The sequence below is a fragment of the Oncorhynchus mykiss genome, chromosome 22 (assembly GCF_013265735.2).
Source record: "Oncorhynchus mykiss isolate Arlee chromosome 22, USDA_OmykA_1.1, whole genome shotgun sequence".
Classification (NCBI taxonomy): domain Eukaryota; kingdom Metazoa; phylum Chordata; class Actinopteri; order Salmoniformes; family Salmonidae; genus Oncorhynchus; species Oncorhynchus mykiss.
The window spans coordinates 25112780-25138353 of NC_048586.1; the positions used below are offsets into that span (position 1 = coordinate 25112780).

At 39.1% G+C, this 25574-nt stretch overlaps 1 protein-coding gene across 1 annotated transcript in view; it reads right to left on the reverse strand.

Annotated features, from left to right (window-relative positions):
* Window positions 1-25574, reverse strand: part of LOC110501610 (cholecystokinin receptor) — a 50416-nt gene that overhangs the window by 13339 nt on the left and 11503 nt on the right. Inside the window, exon 2 of the mRNA XM_021579294.2 lies at window positions 873-1121. Coding sequence (XP_021434969.1) covers window positions 873-1121 — 249 coding nt within the window. The remainder of the gene's footprint in view (window positions 1-872; window positions 1122-25574) is intronic.

The following is a 25574-nucleotide window of genomic DNA, read 5'->3' on the forward strand; positions in this document are numbered from 1 at the left end:
CCCATGATGTCAAGCAAAGAAGCACTGAGTTTGAAGGTAGGCCTTGAAATACATCCACAGGTACACCTCCAATTGACTTAAATTATGTCAATTAGCCTATCAGAAGCTTTTAAAGCCATGTCATCATTTTCTGGAATTTTCCAAGCTGTTTCAAGGCACAGTCAACTTAGTGTATGTAAACTTCTGACCCACTGGAATTGTGATACAGTGAATTATAAGTGAAATAATCTGTCTGTAAACAATTGTTGGAATAATTACTTTGTGTCATGCACAAAGTAGATGTCCTAACTGACTTGCCAAAACTAAAGTTAATTAACAAGAAATTTGTGGAGTGGTGGAAAAATGAGTTTTAATAACTCCAACCTAAGTGTATATAAACTTCCAACTTCAACTGTATGTAAGTGTATGTATGTACAATTCAAGTCAGAAGTTTACAAACACTTCGGTTGGAGCCATTTAAACTCATATTTCAATCACTCCACAAATTTCTTCTTAATAAACTATAGCTCTCGCAAGTGGGTTAGGACATCTACTTTGTGGATGACACAAGTCATTTTTTCAGCAATTGTTTAAGTCTTAAAGTTCAAACTTTTCAAACCATCAGGGATCAGATTAAATGTGACCCTAACTGCAGCTTGTGAATCAGAGATCAGTATGCACAGTGGACTTCTAAATGAAGATGTGATTAAGGTCATATGGATGTGTTAGTAAAACATGATTGGGAGATTTGGCTAGATAGAGTGGATCAGAAAGTTAGACAGATATCCGTCCGTCCGTCCGTCCGTCCGTCCGTCCGTCCGTCCGTCTGTCTGTCACTCCAGCCTCGATATCTCCCACACGCGCCCTCAACATTTCCAGTCCCCCATTCTTACCCATGAGGTAAGCCACTATCTTGCACATGGTGGGCCCGAAGATGAAGTCCTCCAGGAGGTTGGGTATGAGGGTGAAGGGCATGCAGAAGATGGCCATCATCAGGTCGCTGACCGCCAGGGACAGCAGGAAGGAGTTGGTGACCGTCCTCATGCGCTTGTTGACCGTCAGGACCACAATGATTAGCAGGTTGCCAAACACACTGAGGAGGAAGATTACCGAGTAGAGCAGGATACGCAGCGAGTCCACCTCTGGAGGGAGGAGGAGATGGAGGAGGATAAAAAAGAGAGAGATAGAGAGGGGGTATAAAAGAAAGAGGGGGGAGCATGAGAGAGAGGGGTTGACAAAACCTGATTAAAGCAATAAAATCCCACCATTCACAATCCAACACAGTATTTGTGTTGTGTTCTTCAGCCACAGGTGGTTAGATACATGGTTATTATGTCATGTCACCAGAACACTACTCTTCCCCCTGCCAAGCCTGGAGGAGGTCAGGTAAATTCTTTATAGAAGCCCATCGAGCGAGAAAGTGAGTGAGGACAGGAGCCCTGGTCCAGTTTAACAGATTAATCAGCACTGTTGAACATACAGCTCAATACAATCAGCCTGTTTCACTGTGTTTCTATTGATTTCTACATCTAACTGGCTTCTGGGTGCACCATAGTGATAGTGGTGGGAGGGAGGGAGTGAATGGGACACCATTCACTTACAGACCATGGCCTAATGCACGCAATGAATTACACAATTACATTTCCAACGGGGTCGGTTAGTGATGAGAAAGTAATTGTGAAGAGAAGAATGTTTCCCATAATGATTAATTAAAAGGGATAAGGAATGTTAATTGGAGAGAAGTGCTGATAGTGTACAGTAAAACACTATTTGAATGTCACAGAGTATGTTATCATGTATGTCTCTGACACAAACTCACTGTGGGCCAGATCAGATCTAGTTAGCACAACTCAAATATTAATGGGATTATAACATACTTACATATCTATGTAGAGTTCATGCAACCTCCTTTTTCAAACAAATGTCCTACCTACTGTACCAATGCTTTCTCTGCCTTTCTGTTCCACTCAGACATACTACCCACTGGGCACACTCTGGTTGAATCAACGTTGTTTCCACATCATTTTAATGAAATTAAGTTGAACCAATGTGGAATAGATGTTGAATTGACGTCTTTGCCCAGTGAGTATCTCCCTCCCCTCCACTGACTCTGGCAAAGAGTCCATGTTCTCTCCTCTTAGTACAGTATTTGGGTGGTCAAATTATAGGAGAGCCAGCATGAGCTCTGAGGATTAGGATCCCCAGTGGGTTGTATCCTGTTAGTGCCCCATCTTCCTCTGTATAAAAAACCTCCAGTCCGTTCCACCATGTTGTTTTCACCTGCAAAATTATCAGACCAGTGAAGGGGAGTCAATGAGGGAGGGAATAGATCAAAGCTGAGGGTGCAACTGTTTGAAATGAAATGCAGCTCAGGTTTAGAAGAGAAAGAGAAAGAGAAAGAGGTGTTTGGTTAGTCAGGTTTTAGAAGATGCAGCGACAGCAGCCCCAGTGTATTTTGGGCTCCAGCGGGTCATATCCTGTTGAAGTCCCGTCTCTCTGCCTGTCACTCAAATCTCAGCCTGCCACCCCACCCGTCCCCCGCTGACACATAGACCATCTAAGCACGCTCCAAGGCATCCATGCCCAAGGGATAAGAGCCGCTCTGTATGTTCAACTACAAACACTCACCCTCCGGGCCTGACAGCCTCAGGCCTGCGTGTTTGTTCGTGTGTGTGGGTGGGTGTGTGCTCGTGTGTGCATGTTTGCGTAAACGTGGCATGTGTGTGTTTGTTGGTTGTGGTGCTAGTGAGCTGACACACTGGTATTGCAGATAGGGTTTGGATTTACTCTTATGCAAGACTGCACCCCAATTAACAAACTGTCTCTGCTGCTCACTCTGATTGTCTTTCACACATACAGTACACTCTAGCTCTCATTCTCTGCATGCTATTATATCACAGGTCTTTCCTCTCCTTCTTTATTGCTGTATTTCTTTAGCTCTCTCTCTGTCTTTCTCTCTCTCCGTCTTTCTCTCTCTCCGTCTTTCTCTCTCTCTCCATCTTTCTCTCTCTCTCTCTGTCTCTGTCTCTGTCTTTCTCGCTTTCTTTCTCTCTCTCTCTGTCTTTATCTCTGTCTTTCTCTCTGTCGCTCTCTCTCTCTGTCTTTCTTTCTCTCTCTCTCTGTCTTTCTTTCTTTCTCTCTCTCTCTCTGTCTTTCTCTCTCTCTGTCTTTCTTTCTCTCTCTCTCTCTCTGTCTTTCTCTCTCTCTCTCTGTCTTTCTCTCTCTCTCTATCTCACAACCTCTACCCATCTCTTTCCATGTCTATCACTTCCTCTCTCTCGCTCTCTTTGAGACCTCCCTGCTTATCATCCACCTGAGATGCAAGCTGCATCAATCTCTTTATCTCAATGCAGTTCTGATATCTGTGCCCTGGTGAAATACTTTTTGGGGGGAGGATAACATTTGTTATAGATTAAGGGTCTTCTTCCAGCTTATACATACAGTACTATATACATTTATGGACACAGTATATTTTACATGAGTTATCTTTTGTTTGTTTTTTGCCACATATTTTTTGATTGTTCTGTAATGTATCACAAAAGTTCTAAACCCATAGAAATTTTCCAGACATAAAAAAAAATATTACATGAGTTATTTTGTATTTTTTTATTTTATATTTTTCACCCTTCAGATCCCCTCAACCCCTCCCATCTCTCTCTGAACACTATCCAATTTTGATTTGTTTTGTTTCTATTTGCCATATTCAACTGTGCTGTGATGTTTCACAAAATAGAAAAACTCTGTTTTGAATCAGGCGTCGTTCATATACCATATACCATGGAATCGGTACGTTGAAAATCTTTTACCAACTACTTTAAAATCTGTATGGCACAACTGTCACATTTTTGGTCCTTCAATGAAACTTGTATTCTTTTTAATTTCTCATAATTTTTCTTCAACCTATTTTGGTATTTAATGCAGGGTGACAGACAAGTTTCTTACTTTCTCCCCCTTCCGCTTGCCTCTTCCATTTTTGATGTAATGCTGCAAATAGTTGGTTGTAATTTTGGATAGAGCAGACATTTGCACGTTTTTGTTAGCTGCATGCGTGACATAACCCCACCAGTGGTATTTCTGATATAATTTTCAAAGATTATACTGTTTATAAACACTCTTTCTAAAAAATAATGATATATATATATATATATATATACAATTGAAGTTGGATGTTTACATACACCTTAGCCAAATACATTTAAATTCAGTTTTTCACAATTCCTGACATTTAATCCTAGTAAAACTGCCCTGTCTTTAAATCAGTTAGGATCAACACTATATTTTAACCTTTCGTGACTAGGGGGCACTATTTTCATTTTTGGAAAAATAACGTTCCCATAGTAAACAGGATATTTTGTCAGGACAAGATGCTAGAATATGCATATAATTGTCAGATTAGGATAGAAAACACTCTAACGTTTCCAAAACTGTAAAAATATTGTCTGTGAGTATAACAGAACTGATATTGCAGGCGAAAGCCTGAGAAAAATCCAATCCGGAAGTGCCTCATGTTTTGAAAGCGCTGCGTTCCAATGCATCCCTATTGAGCAGTGAATGGGCTATCAACCAGATTACTTTTTGTCCATATTCCCCAAGGTGTCTACAGCATTGTGACGTAGTATTACGCATTTATGCTGAAGAATACCCGTAAGCGGCTACATTGCGCAAGTGGTCACCTGATGGCTCCCAGAGTGATTCTCCCGTAAAATGCAGAGGTAGCCATTATTTCAATCGGTCCTACTGAAAAACCAATTGTCCCGGCGGATATATCATCGAATAGATATTTGAAAAACACCTTGAGGATTGATTATAAACAACGTTTGCCATGTTCTGTCGATATTGTGGAGCTAATTTGGAATATTTTTAGAAATTTTCGTGACTGCAATTTCCGGGCGATTTCTCAGCCATACGTGAAGAACAAACGGAGCTATTTCGCCTACAAAAATAATATTTTTGGAAAAAAGGAACATTGGCTATCTAACTGGGAGTCTCGTGAGTGAAAACATGCGAAGCTCATCAAAGGTAAACGATTTCATTTGATTGCTTTTCTGATTTCCGTGACCAAGTTACCTGCTGCTAGCTGGACAAAATGCTATGCTAGGCTATCGATAAACTTACACAAATGCTTGTCTAGCTTTGGCTGTAAAGCATATTTTGAAAATTTGAGATGACAGGGTGATTAACAAAAGGCTAAGCTGTGTCCCAATATATTTCACTTGTGATTTTCAATAGGAATATTTTCTAGGAATATTTATGTCCGTTGCATTGTGCTAATTAGTGTCAGTCGATGATTATGCTCCCTCATGCGGGATGGGGAGTCACTAGAAGCTTAATAATGTGAAATGTCAGAATAATAGTAGAGAGTGATTTATTTCAGCTTTCAATTCTTTGATCATATTCCCAGTGGGTCAGACGTTTACATACCCTCAATTAGAAGTTTTGTCTGTCTGGCTAGACTGTAAACTCTCCTTCCAGACTCACATTAAGCATCTCCAACAAAGCATCCTTCACTCATGCTGCCAAACACACCCTCGTAAAACTGACCATCCTACCGATCCTCGACGATATCACTTACAAAATACCATCCAACACTCTACTCAACAAATTGGATGCAGTCTATCACAGTGCCATCCGTTTTGTCAGCAAAGCCCCGTATACTACCCACCACTGCGACCTGTACACTCTCATTGGCTGGCCCTCGCTTCAAACTCATCACCAAACCCACTGGCTCCAGATCATCTACAAGACTTTGCTGGGTAAAGCCCCGCCTTATCTCAGCTCACTAGTCACCATAGCAGCACCCACCCATAGCACGAGCTCCAGCAGGTATATCTCACTGGTCACCCCCAAAGCCAATTCCTAATTTTGCTGCCTTTCCTTCCAGTTCTCTGCTGCCAATGAACAAACTGCAAAAATCACTGAAGCTGGCACTCAAGCTCATATCTCCCTCACTAGCTTTAAGCTGTCAGAGCAGCTCCCAGATCACTGCACCTGTACATAGCCTATCTGTTAATAGCCCATCCAACTGCCTCATCCCCATACTGTATTTATTTATTTATCTTGCTCCTTTGCACCCCAGTATCTCTACTTGCACATTCATCTTCTGCACATCTATCACTCCAGTATTTAATTGGTATATTGCAACTACTTCGCCACCATGTCTATTTATTGCCTTACCTCCCTTATCTTACCTCATTTGCACACACTGCATATAGACTGTTTCTACTGTATTATTGACTGTATGTTTGTTTATTACATGTGTAACTCTGTTGTTCTGTGTCGAACTGCTTTACTTTATCTTGGCAAGGTCGCAGTTGTAAATGAGAACTAGCCTACCTAAATAAAACATTTAAAAAATTGGTCGCATTGCCTTTAAATTGTTTAACTTGGGTCAAACGTTTCGGGAAGCCTTCCACAAGCTTCCCAAAATAAGTTGGGTGAATTTTTTGCCCATTCCTCCTGACAGAGATGGTGTAACTGAGTCAGGTTTGTAGGCCTCCTTGCTTACACACGCTTTTTCAGTTCTGCCCACAAATATTCAATAGGATTGAGGTCAGGGTTTTGTGATGGCCACTCCAATACCTTTTTGTGGTCCTTAAGCCATTTTACCACAACTTTGGAAGTATGCTTGGGGTCATTGTCCATTTGGAAGACCCATTTGCAACCAAGCTTTAAACTGATGTCTTGAGATGTTACTTCAATATATCCACATAATTTTCCTACCTCACACATCTATTTGTGAAGTGCACCAGTCCCTCCTGCAGCAAAGCACCCCACAACATGATGCTGCCACCCCCGTGCTTCACGGTTGGGATGGTGTTCTTCGGCTTGCAAGCCTCCCCTTTTTCCTCCGAACATTACGATGGTCATTATGGTCAAACAGTTCTATTTTTGTTTCATCAGACCAGAGGACATTTCTCCAAAAAGTACGATCTTTGTCCCCATGTGCAGTTGCAAACCGTAGTCTGGCTTTTTTATATACAATTGAAGTTGGAAGTTTACATACACTTCGGTTGGAGTCATTTAAACTCGTTTTTCAATGACTCCACAAATGTCTTGTTAACAAACTATAGTTTTGGCATGTCTGTTAGGACATCTACTTTATGCATGACACACGTAATTATTCCAACAATTGTTTACAGACAGATTATTTCAAGTATAAGTCACTGCATCACAATTCAAAAGGGTCAGAAGTTTATATTCACTAAGTTGACTGTGACTTTAAACAGCCTGGAAAATTCCAGAAAATGATGTCATGGCTGTTGAAGCTTCTGATAGACTAATTGACATCATTTGAGTCAATTGGAGGTGTACCTGTGGATGTATTTCAAGGCCCACCTTCAAACTCAGTGCCTCTTTGCTTGACATCATGGGAAAATCAAAAGAAATCAGCCAAGACCTCAGAATTTTTTGTTGTTGACAAGTCTTATTCATCTTTGGGAGCAATTTCCAAACGCCTGAAGGTACTAAGTTCATCTGTACAAACAATAGTATGCAAGCATAAACAGCACGGGACCACGCAGCCTTCATATCGCTCAGGAAGGAGACACGTTCTGTCTCCTAGAGATGTAATGTACTTTGGTGTGAAATGTACAAATCTATCCCAGAACAACAGCAAAGGACCTTGTGAAGATGCTGGAGGAAACAGGTACAAAAGTATTTATCCACAGTAAAACGAGTCCTATATCAACATAACCCGAATGGCCGCTCAGCAAGGAAGAAGCCACTGCGCCAGTACCGCCCAAAAAAAAAATCTGAAAAAGACGACGTCTTTAATCTTGCGTTGTTTTATATATCAACTCATACATCCTGTACCATGGAGTCGGTACATCAAAAATCTCTTCCCAACTATTTTGCAATCTGTATGGCACAGTTGTCAACATCCTGGTCCTCAAATGAAACTGGTATGCTTTCCTGTTTATGATATTTTTATTCCTCCACCAGTTTTGATCCTTTATATTGGGCAGACAGACTAGTTCCCTAACTCCTCCCATTGCCACCTGCCTCCTCCATTTTTTTGCTATAATCAATTGGTTGTACTCTTGGATTATGCAGACCTTCCCGTACAATTCTGATCACTCCATGAAGGACATAACTCTATCATTCCAATGTACAATACAATTTAAGAACAAAATACCCATTTCAAAGATCTTTCCCAAAAATACAGGTATTTTATCAACCAGCACATGAGTTGAGCCATAATATTTGTTCTATCTTTTCAGGGGGATGAAATTGAAATTGTAGCCAGCTCTGCAATGCTTGTTTGAAAAAGCGAGATACTTTGAAAAAGGTATCATTGTCAATTAATCAAAAATGAGACACGGCAATCTGCACAAAGGCAAAAAGGCAATTTTTAAACAATGGATAAGCTTTTCTTAGTAATCTACTTGAGAACCATTTAGCGTTCAAGGAAAACTTTTGAATACGTAAAGCTTTTAGAGAGAGGTTTAGTGCTTTTATATTTAATAATCTCAACCCACCCAATTCATATTACTTTTCTAAATAGGCACGCTTTATTTTGTCTGGTTTAGCTACCCAGATTAAGCTAAATATTTTCTGCTCATATGATTTGAAAAACAAATCATCAGGAGTAGGCATAAGCGAATAAACTGAGATATGACAAAGGAGTTAATCAGGGCAATTTCTCCATAAATAGACAGGTATTTACCTCTCCATGGTTGCAGGATCTTGCCTATTTTTACAAGTTTTCTATTGAAATTCATTGTGGGGAGCATATTTATATATTTTGTGATATGAATACCGAGTATGTCTACTTCACCATCAGACCATTTTATAGGTTAACTGCAGGGTAATATAAAAGTTGTATTTTTTAAAGATGCAATATGTAATATTGTACACTCATCATAATTAGGTTTTAGTCCAGAGAGTACAGAAAAGTTATCTAGAGACATTGCAGGGATCTAGCTTTCATATTTAATATAAAACTTGAGTCATCGGTATACATGGACAACTTTGGATCTGATTTTAATAGCTAGCATTCCGATGGCCATGCCGAATAGATATGGTGACATTATTTTATAAGAGAATCACCAAAATTGAAAATATACAGGCATTTATACATAATATCCAGACTTACTTTATCAAATGCCTTTTCAAAACCGCTATAAATACCAGGCCTGGCTTCTTAAATGTTTCATGATGTTCTATTATTTCTAGTAGTTCTCATATATTATCTCTGATGTATTGCCCATATAAAAAAACCTGTCATATCAGGATGAACAATACCTGATAAAACCCTTTTAATTCTGAGTGCTATGCATTTCGCTACTATTTTCGCATAACAACATTGAAGTGTAAGGGGCTACCAGTTTTTTAGATAGACTGGGTCTTTATATTTGCCATCTGGGTCTTTATATTTGCCATCTGGGTCTTGTTTTAATAATAGAGAAATCAGACCTTCCTGTTGAGTCCCTGACAGATTATCCTTTCGATAGGAGTAGTTAAAACAATCTAACAATGGAGCTTTTCGTATATCAAAAAGGCTTGATATACCTCTGCAGGTATTGTCACGGTTTTCTTCCGTCGAAGGAGAGGAGGACCAAAATGCAGCGTAGTTCGTGTTCAACATATTTAATAAAAGATGATAACGTGAACACTACACAAATACAAAATAGCAACCGTGGCAAAACTGAAACAGTCCTATCTGGTGCAGAGAACACAAAGACAGGAAACAATCACCCACAAAGTACCCACAGAATATGGCTGCCTAAATATGGTTCCCAATCAGAGACAACGATAGACAGCTGCCTCTAATTGAGAACCAATCTAGGCAACCATAGACATACAATATACCTAGAAAGGAGGCAGCCCCATAAACATACAAAACCCCTAGACAAGACAAAAAGCACATACATCACCCATGTCACACCCTGACCTAACCAAAATAACAAGGAAAATAAAGAATATTAAGGTCAGGGTGTGACAGGTATGCCATCAAGCCCTGGGGTTTATCCAGGCTGAAATGATTTTACAGCCTCTAAAAGTTATTCCTCTGTAATTTCACCTTCGCACTGATCTTTCTGTACATTTGTTAATTTTCTATTTTTTATATTATTTGGAAAGAATTCCTTACTGTAATCTTCATTCAGTGGGAGAGGATGAGACAGGAAAGAGAACATCTGTGTCACGCCCTGACCTTAGATATCTCTGTTTTCTTTATATTTTGGTTAGGTCAGGGTGTGACTAGGGTGGATACGCTAGTTTTTGTATTGTCTAGGTTTTTTTGTATGTCTAGGGTTTTAAAAATAAGTTGTCCTCCAGTAAACTTTGATTACATTTCCAATATCCTCATCCACGTGGAAAATCTGTAAGAGTTTTGTGAATGCCAATTAGATGATGATCCGATCGCATTCTGTCTACTATTAATAAAACTATTTTAACCTTTGATGCAAGAGAGAAAGAGACAAGAAAGTTGTCAAGACTAGCTTGATTAAGTCTCCTCCATGTATATCTCACTAGGTCAGGTTTTTTAGTCTCCAATATCCACTATTTCTAATGTGTCCATAATATTTGTGATTTCCTTAAGGGCACGGTGATGATAGTTTGTAGAGTAATTACCTTTACGGTCCATTGAGATACTTAACTCTGTCTACCGTAATGATTTGATCATTTGTTGCCTGTAAATTCAATAATTTAGAAAAATGTTTTCAAAGAAGTATGGATCATCCTGATTTGGATCATATAGATTAATGAGCCAAATCTCTTTTTTGTCCAATTTCATTTTAAAAAAGATCCACCTTCCTTGCAAATCATTCCTGACTATTTGCACATTCATTTTTGTTAATTAATATCATCACACCTTTTGAGTTCCTTTGTCCATGACAGAAAATTATTTCACCACTCCATTTCTTTTTCCATGTGTAGTAAATCTGAGTAGGTTGATGTGTATGATATTGGATGTGATTTAGTGAGAGTGTGTACAATGTCTGTATAAGAATAAGACTATGATATGTGATGTCCAAATATATAATAACTCCGCCAATTTGCATGGTTGAGTGTCTGTGTGTGTAACATGTATTGCGTATAGCTTTAATATTCATGATGATAATTGTAGTCCATCGTGTCACCGTCATAATTGCATCATAATTACCTTTAAAATCATTGAAAAACACATCCCAGCATTTACAGAGCAATTGACGTTTCACATGATCATTAAAAAGACCCTGCATTACTCTAGAGACGGCTTCACAACAGTACAAATGTATTATATGTTATTATTCCCCAATGCCCCTATTTTGATATCTTCCCCTTGCTTGTTGTAAACATATATAAACTTGTAGACAAATACATAAAAAATAGACAAACAATAAACGTATTCAATTATAAAACAGTTCTCGACAATAGAGAGAGGAGAGAAGAGAAGAGAAAAGAGAGAAAGAGAGAGTGAGAGAAGAGAGCGAGATCAGGTGTGTGTGCATATGTGTAAGTCTGTATGTGTAAGGCGAGCACGTAATTGAGTATGTGTGTGTTCATATCGACTTCGTAGTGTTCAGATATTTTTACAGTTCCCATAAAAAAAAAATGTGTAACCTGAAGTCCCTGTAGAATTTAGTAAGGCCATGGTGTCATGGCACTGTCTATGAATAGCTGTCCATCTATAAAGAGTTTGTCCACAATGAGAAAGGCACGCTTACCCTTCTCCTTTTTTGCCTTTGTACCGGATACAGTCTTTTATGACGTTAATTTATGCCCCTTGGAAATTGGTAATTGAGACCGAATTTGGTCCCTTTAAGCTCCCTTCCCCTGCATTTGATCAGCTCCTTTCGTTGGTAGTGTTCAAATTTTGCGGTGATCGGTCGGGGACCGTTGGTCTTGTTGCTCCGAGCTCCAAGTATGTGTACTCGGTGGAAAGCTACCTTGTTTACACTCTCTATAGGAAGTTTTGAGCAGATTGCATGAATTCTCTGATTGCGCCCTCTGGATTATTGGATGCGTCCTCAGGAATCCCAGATTTTTTATTTATTTTTACGCCTACTAAGAGTTTGTATATCTAGTAGCGACTACTTCATCACCCTGTTTTCCCTGAGTAGACAATCCTTGTTGGAATTGTGGATTTTTACCTTGGCTATGTGCCTTGTTTTCTCCTTGGAGAGTGAGAATTTCACTCTAGCTAAATTCCAAACTCCCCATCAGCCCTGCTACCTCCACACACAACTTTTCCAGTGTTGCATGGATTCCAGCAAGAGCACTAGCCTCTACTTCAACGGTAAGTAAATCGTCCGTGTCTGTAGATGAATCTGTTTTTATTTTTTGGGGTTTAAACTCTGGTATGTGGGACGCTATCCAGTTAGATTGCAGAGTGCCAAATTCAAATAAAGAAATACTAATTATAAAAATTCAGAAAACAAAACATATTTTACATAGGTTATAAGATTAACTTCTTGTGAATCCAAACACGGTGTCAGATTTAAAAAATGCTTTACAGCGAAAGCATACCTTACGATTATTTGAGAACATAGCCCAGCAGACAAATCATTACAAACAGTAACCAGCCAAGTAGAAGCGTTACACAAGTCAGAAATAGAGATAAAATTAATCCCTTACATTTGATGATCTTCATATGGTTGCACTCAGAAGACATTCATTTACTCAATAAATGTTCCTTTTGTTCGATAAAGTCTCTTTATATCCAAAAACCTATTTTTGTTTGCGCGTTTTCTTCAGTAATCCACAAGCTCAAACACAGTCAAAACAGGCAGACAAAAAATCCAAATTGTATCCGTAAAGTTCATAGAAACATGTCAAACGATGTTTATATTCAAACTTCAGGTTGTTTTTAGCCTAAATAATCAATAATATTTCGGACAATAACGTCATCAATATAAAAGGTAAACAAGAAAGGCACTCTCTAGGTCGCGCGCATGAAAAAGCTCTGTGACACGGCAGGGTCCACTCATTCAGACTGCTCTTACTCCCTAATTTTTCAGAATACAAGCCTGAAACAATTTCTAAAAGACTATTGACATCTAGTGGAAGGCATAGGAACTGCAATTTGAGTCCTAAGTCAATGGATACTGTAATGGCATTGAATAGAAAACTATGGAATGGATTTTTCTCAGAGTTTTGCCTGCCAAATTAGTTATGTTATACTCACAGACACTATTTTAACAGTTTTGGAAACTTTCGAGTGTTTGCTATCCACATCTACCAGTTATATGCATATCATATATTCTGGGCCCGAGTAGCAGGCAGTTTAATTTGGGCATGCTTTTCATCCAAAATTCAGAATGCTGCCCCCTTTTTTATTTATTTATTTATTTCACCTTTATTTAACCAGGTAGGCTAGTTGAGAACAAGTTCTCATTTACAACTGCGACCTGGCCAAGATAAAGCATAGCAGTGTGAAAAGACAACAACACAGTTACACATGGAGTAGACAATTAACAAGTCAATAACCCTAGAGAAGTTAACGTTCTTTTGTGAGGTAGTCGGATCTTTCCATGATGGAGTATGTTGTTCCTCCATAGCGTAAAGCTGTTGGTACTCGAGCGTAAAGCTGTTGGTATTCGTTGATTTCCCTCAGGATCTCCATAGAATCCAGGTTGGCTCTTTACTGCAACCAGTTGTTTTACGAAAAGATAACAATGAGTCTTTCCCATGACGATGACAGGTGTCTGTAGTACAGCCAGCTAGCACTCGCGGAATCCACGCAAAAAAATGGAACACAAACTTGCAGTCCCAGCCATAAAGGCTAACCACATCGTGGAATCCTTAGCAACAAAACATTAATTCTGATTAAAAATCTATTTAATGAAAAAAATGTTTATATACAACAAACCGAGTGTAGACAGTACAATGTTCTGTTGCGCGCTTTGATGACGTATTAGTGGAGTTAATTATTTGAACCACAGTCGACAATATATTTTTTTTATCAATTCGTATATTCGAGTTTAACCATTATATTTGTTGTAATATTTTTATGGTGGGTTAACCTGAAATTGCAACCAACATTCTATGGCTTGTTTTCAAAATGGCGATATTTTTGAGATTATTTCATATTCAAATAACCGAAAGTGAGAGGTAATCTGAATAAATGGATAAAGACCATTCTTGAACATGCGGTGAACCATTCTTACTAATCTGCTGAACAATCAGTTCCGATTTAAGTATAGCTTTTGTATGACTGAAGCCTTTAGTGAGAGGTCTAATGATTTAATATAAAAAATGTCCGCCCCCCCCTCCACCAAATTCATTTCCATTATATAAATAAGCATGTTTATTTTTGTCTGGTTTGCCATTCCAAATAAAACTTTTGCCATTCCAAATAAAACTTCTTTTTGCTAATAGAATTTAAAAAAACAAGTCATTAATTGTAGGCAGGGCCATAAGCAAATAGGTAAACTGGGTATGACTAAAGAGTTGATCAGGGTCATTTTTCCACAAAAGACAGTTATTTTCCTTTCCCATGGTAGCTACTAGATCTTATCCATTTTTGCTATGTTTCTATTAAAATGTATTGTAGTGAGAATTTATTTCTTTCGGGAAATGAATACCAAGTATGTCCACTTCTTTATTGGTAAGTACATTTGTATTTTTTGTGATCCAATATGTAATATAGTAAGCACACTTATCATAATTTGGTTGAGGTTAGAGAGGTTAGACACATTATCTAGATCCTCTATGAGGCTATTGAGGGATCCAAGTTGTGGATTTAAAAGAAAACATGAATCATCAGCATATAATGCCACCTTTGTTTTTAAGCCCTGGGTTTCTAGCCCCTTGATATTATTGTTGGATTTGATTTTAATAGCTAACATTTCGATGGCTCTAACAAATCGATATGCCGATAGTGGACAACCTTGTTTAACTCCTCTTGACAGTTTAATACTTTCTGAGAAGTAGCCATTATTTACTATTTTACACCTGGAGTTACCATACATAACTTTAACCCATTTTATAAGAGATTCTGCAAAATTGAAATATTCCAGGCATTTAAATATAAATTCCAGTCGTACTTTATCAAAAGCCTTTTCAAAGTCAGCTATGAATACCAGGTCTGGTTAACCAGATTTTCCATAGTGTACTATTGTTTCCAGTACTAGACTTATATTATCTCCACTGTATTGTCCATGTAAAAAAAAAACTGTCTGATTAGGATGAATAATATCAGAGAATACCTTTTTTAATTCTATGCGCTATGCATTTTTCTAGAGTTTTTGCATACACTTCAGTGTTGTTAGTGGCCTCATTTTTTAAAAATGAACTGGATCTTTATATTTACCACCTGGGTCCTGTTTCAGTAATAGTGAAATCTGACCTTCTTGTTGAGTATCTGACAATCTATCATTTTATAGGAGTGGTTAAAACATGCGAATAACTGTCCTCTGAGTACATAAAAAAAGGTTTGATATACCTCAACTGGTATGCCATCCTTACAATTAACTTCAATTGGTGGAGATGGAGGAAACAGAAACAAAAAAACACATTATTAAAGTACTTTGCTTCCTCTTTCAAAATATATTTTGGTGAGACATGGGTGACTCATTTGTAACAAGTTTCAGTAAATTATTTCTGGTAGCACTTCTATGCATTTCTATGTTGAAGAAAATAAACCACTCCATTTGTCTCCAATTTCCATCCAGTTCGCTTTCTTTTTTATAATATACTACCCTTGATATTTCTTGAATAGTTTCCTCCAGTTCTTTTAGATTTTGTCTCTAACTTTTTCGATGTCTCTGTCATACAGTTTTTGCTTTCTATCTGTAATGTTAATCTGTCTATTTCATTTGTTAATATGAACTCTTTTTTTTACCTAAATTGCTTTTGATTTAAAGTTGAGTGTTGAAATGCACTGCCTCCAAAGGCATTTTTAAAAGTGTCCCATACAATAAGGGGACCTGCTGTACCTATGTTATGTTGGAAAAGTCAGTTATAAATCCTTCTGTCCTGGTTAAAAACAAGTTGTCATCCAATAGGCTAATTAAATTTCCAATATCCTTGCCCACGTGAAAATTCTGTAAGAGTAAGGTATATGCCAATTATTTGATGGTCCGATCGCATTCTGTACCCTATTAAAATGTTTAAAACTTTTTGTGCCAGTGAGAATGACATAAGAAAGTAGTCAAGACGACTAGCTCAATTGAGCCTCCACCATATCACTCGGTCAGGATATTTAAGCCTCCATATATCCACTAGTTCCAATACATACGTGATATTATTAAGTGCATGAGGGTGATAGTTTGTAATGTGAGTTCCTTTATGACCTATTTAGGTCTTCAAAACGATATTATAGTCTCCAAACAAAATAATAGAGTATTGTATTGCTTGTAGGCTTGATCAATTATTATATATATTTTCACAGGAGTGTGGATCATCATTATTTGGACCACATAGTCTAATGAGCCAAATGTGTTTATGGTCCAATAACATATTTAAAATAATCCATCTACCTTGCGGATTTGATTGGGTAATGTACAAATTCGGATCAAAATTATTGTAAATTAATATCATCACCCCTTTGAGTTTCTTTGCCCATGGGAGGAGTATATTACAAATTTTGAATGAGTTTCCTGTAAACAATATACATTATATTCCTTCTATTTTAGTCAAGTAAACATTATTGTATTTTCTTATTATCTGCTAAGCCATTACAATTATAGCTGATACATGTTTCAATTCTATGTATCATAATATATGTTTGTAAACTTACCATTAAAAAGTACCATTATGATTGAGTATCCATATAGCTGTACCATTATACAGTGCCTTGCGAAAGTATTCGGCCCCCTTGAACTTTGCGACCTTTTGCCACATTTCAGGCTTCAAACATAAAGATATAAAACTGTATTTTTTTGTGAAGAATCAACAACAAGTGGGACACAATCATGAAGTGGAACGACATTTATTGGATATTTCAAACTTTTTTTAACAAATCAAAAACTGAAAAATTGGGCGTGCAAAATTATTCATCCCCTTTACTTTCAGTGCAGCAAACTCTCTCCAGAAGTTCAGTGAGGATCTCTGAATGATCCAATGTTGACCTAAATGACTAATGATGATAAATACAATCCACCTGTGTGTAATCAAGTCTCCATATAAATGCACCTGCACTGTGATAGTCTCAGAGGTCCGTTAAAAGCGCAGAGAGCATCATGAAGAACAAGGAACACACCAGGCAGGTCCGAGATACTGTTGTGAAGAAGTTTAAAGCCGGATTTGGATACAAAAAGATCTCCCAAGCTTTAAACATCCCAAGGAGCACTGTGCAAGCGATAATATTGAAATGGAAGGAGTATCAGACCACTGCAAATCTACCAAGACCTGGCCGTCCCTCTAAACTTTCAGCTCATACAAGGAGAAGACTGATCAGAGATGCAGCCAAGAGACCCATGATCACTCTGGATGAACTGCAGAGATCTACAGCTGAGGTGGGAGACTCTGTCCATAGGACAACAATCAGTCGTATATTGCACAAATCTGGCCTTTATGGAAGAGTGGCAAGAAGAAAGCCATTTCTTAAAGATATCCATAAAAAGTGTAGTTTAAAGTTTGCCACAAGCCACCTGGGAGACACACCAAACATGTAGAAGAAGGTGCTCTGGTCAGATGAAACCAAAATTGAACTTTTTGGCAAAAATGCAAAACGTTATGTTTGGCGTAAAAGCAACACACCATCCCCACTGTCAAACATGGTGGTGGCAGCATCATGGTTTGGGCCTGCTTTTCTTCAGCAGGGACAGGGAAGATGGTTAAAATTGATGGGAAGATGGATGGAGCCAAATACAGGACCATTCTGGAAGAGAACCTGATGGAGTCTGCAAAAGACCTGAGACTGGGACGGAGATTTGTCTTCCAACAAGACAATGATCCAAAACATAAAGCAAAATCTACAATGGAATGGTTCAAAAATAAACATATCCAGGTGTTAGAATGGCCAAGTCAAAGTCCAGACCTGAATCCAATCGAGAATCTGTGGAAAGAACTGAAAACTGCTGTTCACAAATGCTCTCCATCCAACCTCACTGAGCTCGAGCTGTTTTGCAAGGAGGAATGGGAAAAAATGTCAGTCTCTCGATGTGCAAAACTGATAGAGGCATACCCCAAGCGACTTACAGCTGTAATCGCAGCAAAAGGTGGCGCTACAAAGTATTAACTTAAGGGGGCTAAATAATTTTGCACGCCCAATTTTTCAGTTTTTGATTTGTTAAAAAAGTTTGAAATATCCAATAAATGTCGTTCCACTTCATGATTGTGTCCCACTTGTTGTTGATTCTTCACAAAAAAATACAGTTTTATATCTTTATGTTTGAAGCCTGAAATGTGGCAAAAGGTCGCAAAGTTCAAGGGGGCCGAATACTTTCGCAAGGCACTGTATTTGCACTGCTACTGAGTAAACCTCCAATAGTTATCCACAATTCCACCCACTGAAACCTACCCCCATCCCCATATTGGATTGTCATCCCAGTGACTGGTAGGCCACCCCTGTCCACCTGGATCCTAGGACCTTTGAGAGATTGGAGATTAACAGCAAAAAGCTTTTCCAACGCCCTCACTTCGATTGTATTGCATACTGTTACTTTAAAGATATACATATCAAAATTTATTTCCACAATTAACTAATAATATGCGTAATAATGTATGCAGTTAATACGAAGGATTTAGAACTATAACCAGGTCTGACATTACAAAAATAAAAGATTTTGGTCAGCAATTATTATTTGGGAAATTCATCCTATACTGTCCCTAACATCATTACCCCTTAACAACAGATGTGGGATACATACACGCCCCCCACCCTTCCCCCACAAACAACCACAAGCTCAGATGTTCAACAGTTGTTCCATCCACGAGTCCAACTTAAGAGAAGACTTAATATGCAAATGCGTGTACAGATATAGCTGTTTGAGAAGGCATGTAAGAATGGGGACATTTGCTTAACCAAAGTCAAATCCTAGCTGACGAAGCTCAGATGCACCCCTTTCCCCTAAAACACATACACGCGCTGGTCCCCCGTTGTGACCATTTTCCCAAGCATCTCTGAGCAGTCAGACCTGTTGAATATTTTGTGCCGCCAGGCCACAATAATTTACCCCCTCACTTATTGTCGGACTGTGACCCCCTCCCCATGGGCTACTACATCTAGTGTTGCCAGAACTGGGTGGGGGTCTCCACCGGAATTCCCACAAGCTAGGTATAAGGTCGTCAAGGTTCTCATCAACATCTTTGAAAAATTCCCACCCAGGGGCTTTGGCTTTGTTGGACTAGCCCTGCCAGGCAGGCTCAGACTCTTAGTTGCTTAGTGGGTCTCTGACCGTGTTTATCTTTTTGTCTTGGCTGCATATAGGCTACTTCCAGTTGGCTTATAAAACAGATAAGGACTTCTCCTTAGTGTGTGTGTCGCTCAGGTGGGTGTCTACTGGTACAGGGTTGGGGACCGCTCCATCATCATAAGACAATGAATAGACTATATTTGCTATTTATTTTAAAATGTATATCCCATATCTGCACAAAATGGAAAACTCTCTGTCACAACCCATGCTCGCAGACACACATGGACTATGGCATATGCAACTATTTTCCTTTTCCACTCACTTAGCTCACCATACTTTTCCAATCACAAAAACACACACCCCATCTTCAATCACAAACACACTCCCCCCACATATACACCCGCACATACCCACATACAGTACTGTGCCTTCAATGTCCTCTGTTTGCTGTGTTTTTATCTCTACCATGTTGATTCCTACCCAATTTCGGGCTTTTGAGTACTTTTGTGTTCTAGTTCCTTGTATTTGAAAATATATTATTTCAATAATTGTCCTTTCTTCTAATTATGTTTTGTGTAATCTATTAGCAGGGAATTTGGAAAGTATTCAGACCCCTTGACTATTTCCACATTTACGTTACAGCCTTATTCTGCAATGGATTAAATACATTTTTTCCCTCATTAATTTACACGCAATACCCCATTTCTTTGGGGGGGGGGGGCTAATGTATTAAACATGAAAAACAAATATACCTTTTTTACATACTGTAAGTATTCAGACCCCTCTGCAATGAGACTCGAAATTTAGAGCAGGTGCATCCTCTTTTCATTGATCATCCTTCAAATTTTTCTACAACTTGATTGGAGTCCAACTGTGTAAATTCAATTGATTGGACACGATTTGGAAAGGCACATACCGGTCTATATGTGACTCATTTCAGGAAACAAGGCAAACGTCACATTTCACTACTTCACAGGAGAGGCATTTGAATGTAAACTTTCATTTTTTATCAAAATGTGTTTTTTGGGCAGAAATGCCTTTTGGAACATACAAACTTTCATGTGCCTTATTAATTAACAAACGTGTATTTCATCTGTAAATATGAATACAATTGTTAACTTAGGAGCCAAGTTGGTTTAGACACAGAAAATACAGGAACCTTCCCGCTAGCCATGATTGGCTGAGATAATGGATGGGCTGGACATGCCGAGAGTTTGGATTGGTCTGCCATGTAGCATGCTTCTGTCTATAATGTGAGCTGTTCAGTATGTGTTGATAGTCCTTTCTACTGTGCCGTTTTTGAAAGATATAACATCAGACATTGTGAACAAAAAAGGTTTTGCTACTTTTCTCAAAAACATTGATGCCCTGAATTCATCAGGCGCTATCAACAGATCAGCTGGAAAAAGTGATGGGATACTTAATGCACACGTCACGGTCAGTGTGAACTAAAATGACTTGACACACTGCTGGCCAAACAAGATGTAGTGACAAACATAACAGAGTTAAATCGTTCCAGTCTGCTGTGAAGTGTTCATCCATGTATACTGGTAAGAGTCTAGCTACATTTTCAAATACACATTTCTAATTTTGTCAGATAGGTGTTTTCATTGCAAGGTAAAGAGTACTGTTAGTTAGTTAGAAAATGTTTGCATGCTGGCTCGCTAACTAATGTTACGTCTATGATCTGTGAAGTAATATTCTAATCAGAAAATGATTTGCATTGTTAGTTATAGAATAATGCTAGCTAGCTAACATTGAACCTAGTTTGTTAGCTTTAGCTACCTGTAGATTCATACTACAGCTATGACAATGTTTGTATTTGTATTAGTATGATTTGGGATTATGCCAGTTCATTGTTTAGCTAGCTACAGTAGCTAGCTAGCTACTGTACGTCTAATCAAAAGACTCCACTTCGGTCGGATTATTACATGACCCATCAAGTTAGCCAGGTGTGTCTGGTGGTGAACACGGCCATCTATTTTATTTCATAAACATGTGTACATGTCTAGACAATAGTGAGCCATCCACTTAGCTAGATGTGGCTGGGGGGTGGTTATAGCATTTCCGTCAAATGACCCATCAATTTAGACAAGGGTGTTGGGTAAGCATCATCTAATAAGTGAAGAATATTCAGTAAATATGGTATATCTAGACAATTGTGTTTGCCACAAGGCCTCACATGTGAATCTTTAAAACCTGTTGCGACTCTAGGGGGCAGTATTTTCATTTTTGAAAAAAAAAACGTTCCCGTTTTAAACGGGATATTTTGTCAGGTCAAGATGCTAGAATATGCATTTCCAAAACTGTAAAGATATTGTCTGTGAGTATAACAGAACTGATGTTGCAGGCGAAAGCCTGAGAAAAATCCAATCCGGAAGTGCCCCATATTTTGAAAGCGCTGCGTTCCAATGAGTCCCTATTGAGCTGTGAATGTGCTATCAACCAGCTTACACTTTCTACGTATTCCCCAAGGTGTCTACAGCATTTTACGTAGTTTTACGCATTTATGTTGAAGAATAGCCGTAGGCGGCTAAGGTAAACAATTTAATTTGATTGCTTTTCTGATTTGTGACAAGGTTGCCTGCTGCTAGCAGGGCATAATGCTATTCTAGGCTATCGATAAACTTAGACAAATGCTTGTCTAGCTTTGGCTGTAAAGCATATTTAGAAAATCTGAGATGACAGGGTGATTAACAAAAGGCTAAGCTGTGTCTCAATATATTTCATTTGTGATTTTCATGAATAGGAATATTTTCTAGAGATATTTATGTCCGTTGCGTTATACTAATTAGTGTCAGGCGATGATTACGCTCCGCGGGATGGGGAGTCAGTAGAGGTTAAAGAGATGGGTGTGGCTAAGGCTTAAGGGGGTGTGACTGATGTTAAATAGGTGTAGACAAAGAAGAGCTCTCCTGTAGGTATACCAAAATATTCAAGTGTCATTTTCTCAAAAGTGGGGTTACAAATTCATCAACTTTCAAAGCAGAATTAATTTCCTATTGTTCCTCACTGCAGTGTATGATACACTATTTTCTAGCTCTGAGTCTCTACTTTTATCCAATGTAAAAAACACTATTTCTAATTTTGCTACAGACCAAATCAAAGCATTCGGTCACATAAGGTCCCACAGTTGACAGTGCATGTCAGAGCAAAAACCAAGCTATGAGGTCAAAGGACTCTGCATAGCTCCGAGACAGGATTGTGTCGAGGCACAGATCTGGGGAAGGGTGCAAAAACATTTCTGCAGCATTGAAGGTCCCCAAGAACATGGTGGCCTCCATCATTCTTAAATGGAAGAAGTTTGGAAACACCAAGACTCTTCCTAGAGCTAGCTGCCCGGCCAAACTGAGCAATCGGGGGAGAAGGACCTTGGTCAGGGAGGTGCGCTAGAACCTGATGGTCACTCTTACAGTGCTCCAAGAGTTCCTCTGTGGAGATGAGATAACGTTCCAGAAGGACAACCATTTCTGCAGCACTTAACCAATCAGGCCTTTATGGTAAAGTGGCCAGACGGAAGCCACTCCTCAGTAAAAGGCACATGACAGCCTGCTTGGAGTTTTCCAAAAGGCACCTAAAGGACTCAGACCATGAGAAACAAGATTCTCTGGTATGATGAAACCAAGATTGAAGTCTCTGGCCTGAATGCCAAGCGTCGCGTCTGGATAAAACCTGGCACCATCCTGGCACCATGTTTTTCAGCGACAGGGACTGGAAGACTAGTCAGGATCGAGTGAAAATGAACAAAGCAAAGTACAGAGAAATCCTTGATGAAAACCTGCTCCAGAGCACTCAGCACCTTAGACTGGGGCGAAGGTTCACTTTCCACCAGGACAGCCACCCTAACCACACAGCCAAGACAACGCAGGAGTGGCTTCAAGACAAGTCTCTGAATGTCTTTGAGTGGCCCAGCCAGAGCCCGGAATTGAACCCGATCGAACATCTCTGGAGAGACCTGAAAATAGCTGTGCAGGGAATCTCCCCATCCAACCTGACAGAGCTTGAGAGGATCTGCAGAGAAGAATGGGAGAAACTCCCCAAATACAGATGTACCAAGCCTCTAGCGTCATACTCAAGACTCAAGGTGACCACAGGTAGCCTAGTGGTTAGAGTGTTGGACTAGTAACTGGAAGGTTGCTAGATCGAATCTCTGAGCTGACAAGGTAAAGATCTGTTGTTCTGCCCCTGAACTGTTCTGCTTTCTCATTATGGGGTGTGTCTAGATTGATGAGGGGGAAAAAATTTGAAAAAATCAAGAGGTCTGAATACTTTCCGAATGCACTCTATAAATTATGTAAATATAAAGTTGAACACTAATTATTTTATAACATTACCTGTCTTGAATGGTATAGTGTATCTAGTTTATTTCTTCATCAATTGTTGTATTCTCTTCCATGGATAGTATTGGGTGTTCCATTATTCGTCTCCTCTATGGGAACTTTGTATTATTTAGAATGGCCTTGGAGTAGTCTTGGTGTCTCAGAACAGTTGGTTATCAATGTACAGTTTGTTGACTACAAGAGCTACATGTTTCCCTTTTAGTCTATTCACTTTGAAGAGTGGGTTCCGCTATTTCCTTCGGGAACTGATCATCCATGCCTATTTTCGTGCCAGCGAGTCTTTTGCCCAGGCTTTTAACCATTATTTTATCCTTAAAAATGCAAATATGGCAACGATTGGGCGTTCGTATCGATATCCTTTCTGTCCGAAATGGTGTACACCTTCGAGCTTGATTTATTTTGATGGTATCTGTAGCGCTTTAACCAGGATATCTTTCACCACACTCTGGATCTTCACCCGGCTTCTCTGTAATACCGGTAAGTACCAGATTTTCTCGCATAGATCTAGTCTGTATTTCAAGTAACGTCCATTTCAGTAGTATTGACTGTACCTTTTAGCTTGTTTGTTTCTTTCTCCATTGTCGCAGCTTTTTTGTCACTCATCTCGAGGCTTGCCTTCAACTCCTTTATATCGTTACTGACTAGTTCAAGTATTCAAAATGTATTATTTATCTTCTTTAGCAAGGCGGTTTCTACACTTACCATTCCAGGTGGTGAAAAGCATAAATCGTCAGTGTCAGTCGAGGAGTCTGGTTTTCTTTTGGGAATTGGTTCTCCATGCTTACTCTCTGACATGTTTTGGAGTTGACTGTGTTGGTATTATTGGTCGAACAAATTCTCTAGCCTTATAATTTATTTTTTCTTGTTATCCAGATTGAAGGTTATTTCCCACGAATGTACGAGTATGTGGATTGAAGTGCTAATATTTACTCAGATTTACAGATATTAAATATTATGTTTTCATCTTGAGGCATTCTTATCCACTGTCTTCAGACCTGTTCTTTCCTACCCTCCTGTTCCTGGCTAAAGACATAACTTTACCTGATACTGAAAACCCAACAGGAATTTTAGGAAGAACTCCAGGAGGAGGTCTCTCTCTGTTTCATCAGAACAGCTGTGTGCCACTGATATCACACACTGAGGTTTTAAGAGGAAGTATTCCACCTACTTTCTTTGACGACGGTGAAAGTAACTTCAGGAGCTTATGTGGTGCTGAGGAAGTTTGAATCCACCCACACACTCCTATTACACAACACATGTCCTAAAAGATGACAATATGCAATAACAAAAATATCTTCACACACATACACACACACTTTCTCTCTCGCAATACACTGATGCTGTATCAGCTCTAACTTGGAAGCACCTCAGTGTTGGCTCAGAATGTGTTTGGAGGCACCTGCAATGAAACACATTCGCATTAATAAGTTGAGCCTAAGTAGGGTGTGTGTGTTTATGCGTTTGGGTTTGTGGTGTTTATGTGTGCGTGCGTGTATTTATGTCTGTGCCTACATGCACACCACAATCAGGTAATGGAGAGGGAAGACAACAAAAATACACTCAGCCTCTCCTCTCTCTCACTCTCCCTCGTTCTTTCTTTCTGTCTCCCTAATGAAATATGTTACACAGGTTTCAGCCTAATCGAAGCCAATTACTTTCCTGTTTGCTCAGTGGCTGTGCAGGGAACAGCCATAACTCCCTGACCACATTTACTTCTGTCATCCTGCTGTTTGTACCAGGAGAGGAGAGGAGAAACCTCTCTCCTTAATCACCCCTGGTATACAACTTGGGGGGGTGGAGGGAAACAGAGACATAGGTAGAAAATAAAAATCAATACAGCCCATTACAAACTCATCCTTATGGCACTGAGACAGAGGGCTTTGTTTTGACACAATGGTAAATCTTACCGTTGGCGGTGGTGCTATAGGTCCAGGGGAGTATCCGAATGTTTTTAGGAATTAGGAGCTCAATAGGTGGTGGTGGCATGAAAGGGCTGGGATCGATGAATAAAGAAAATTGTAGGTGTGGC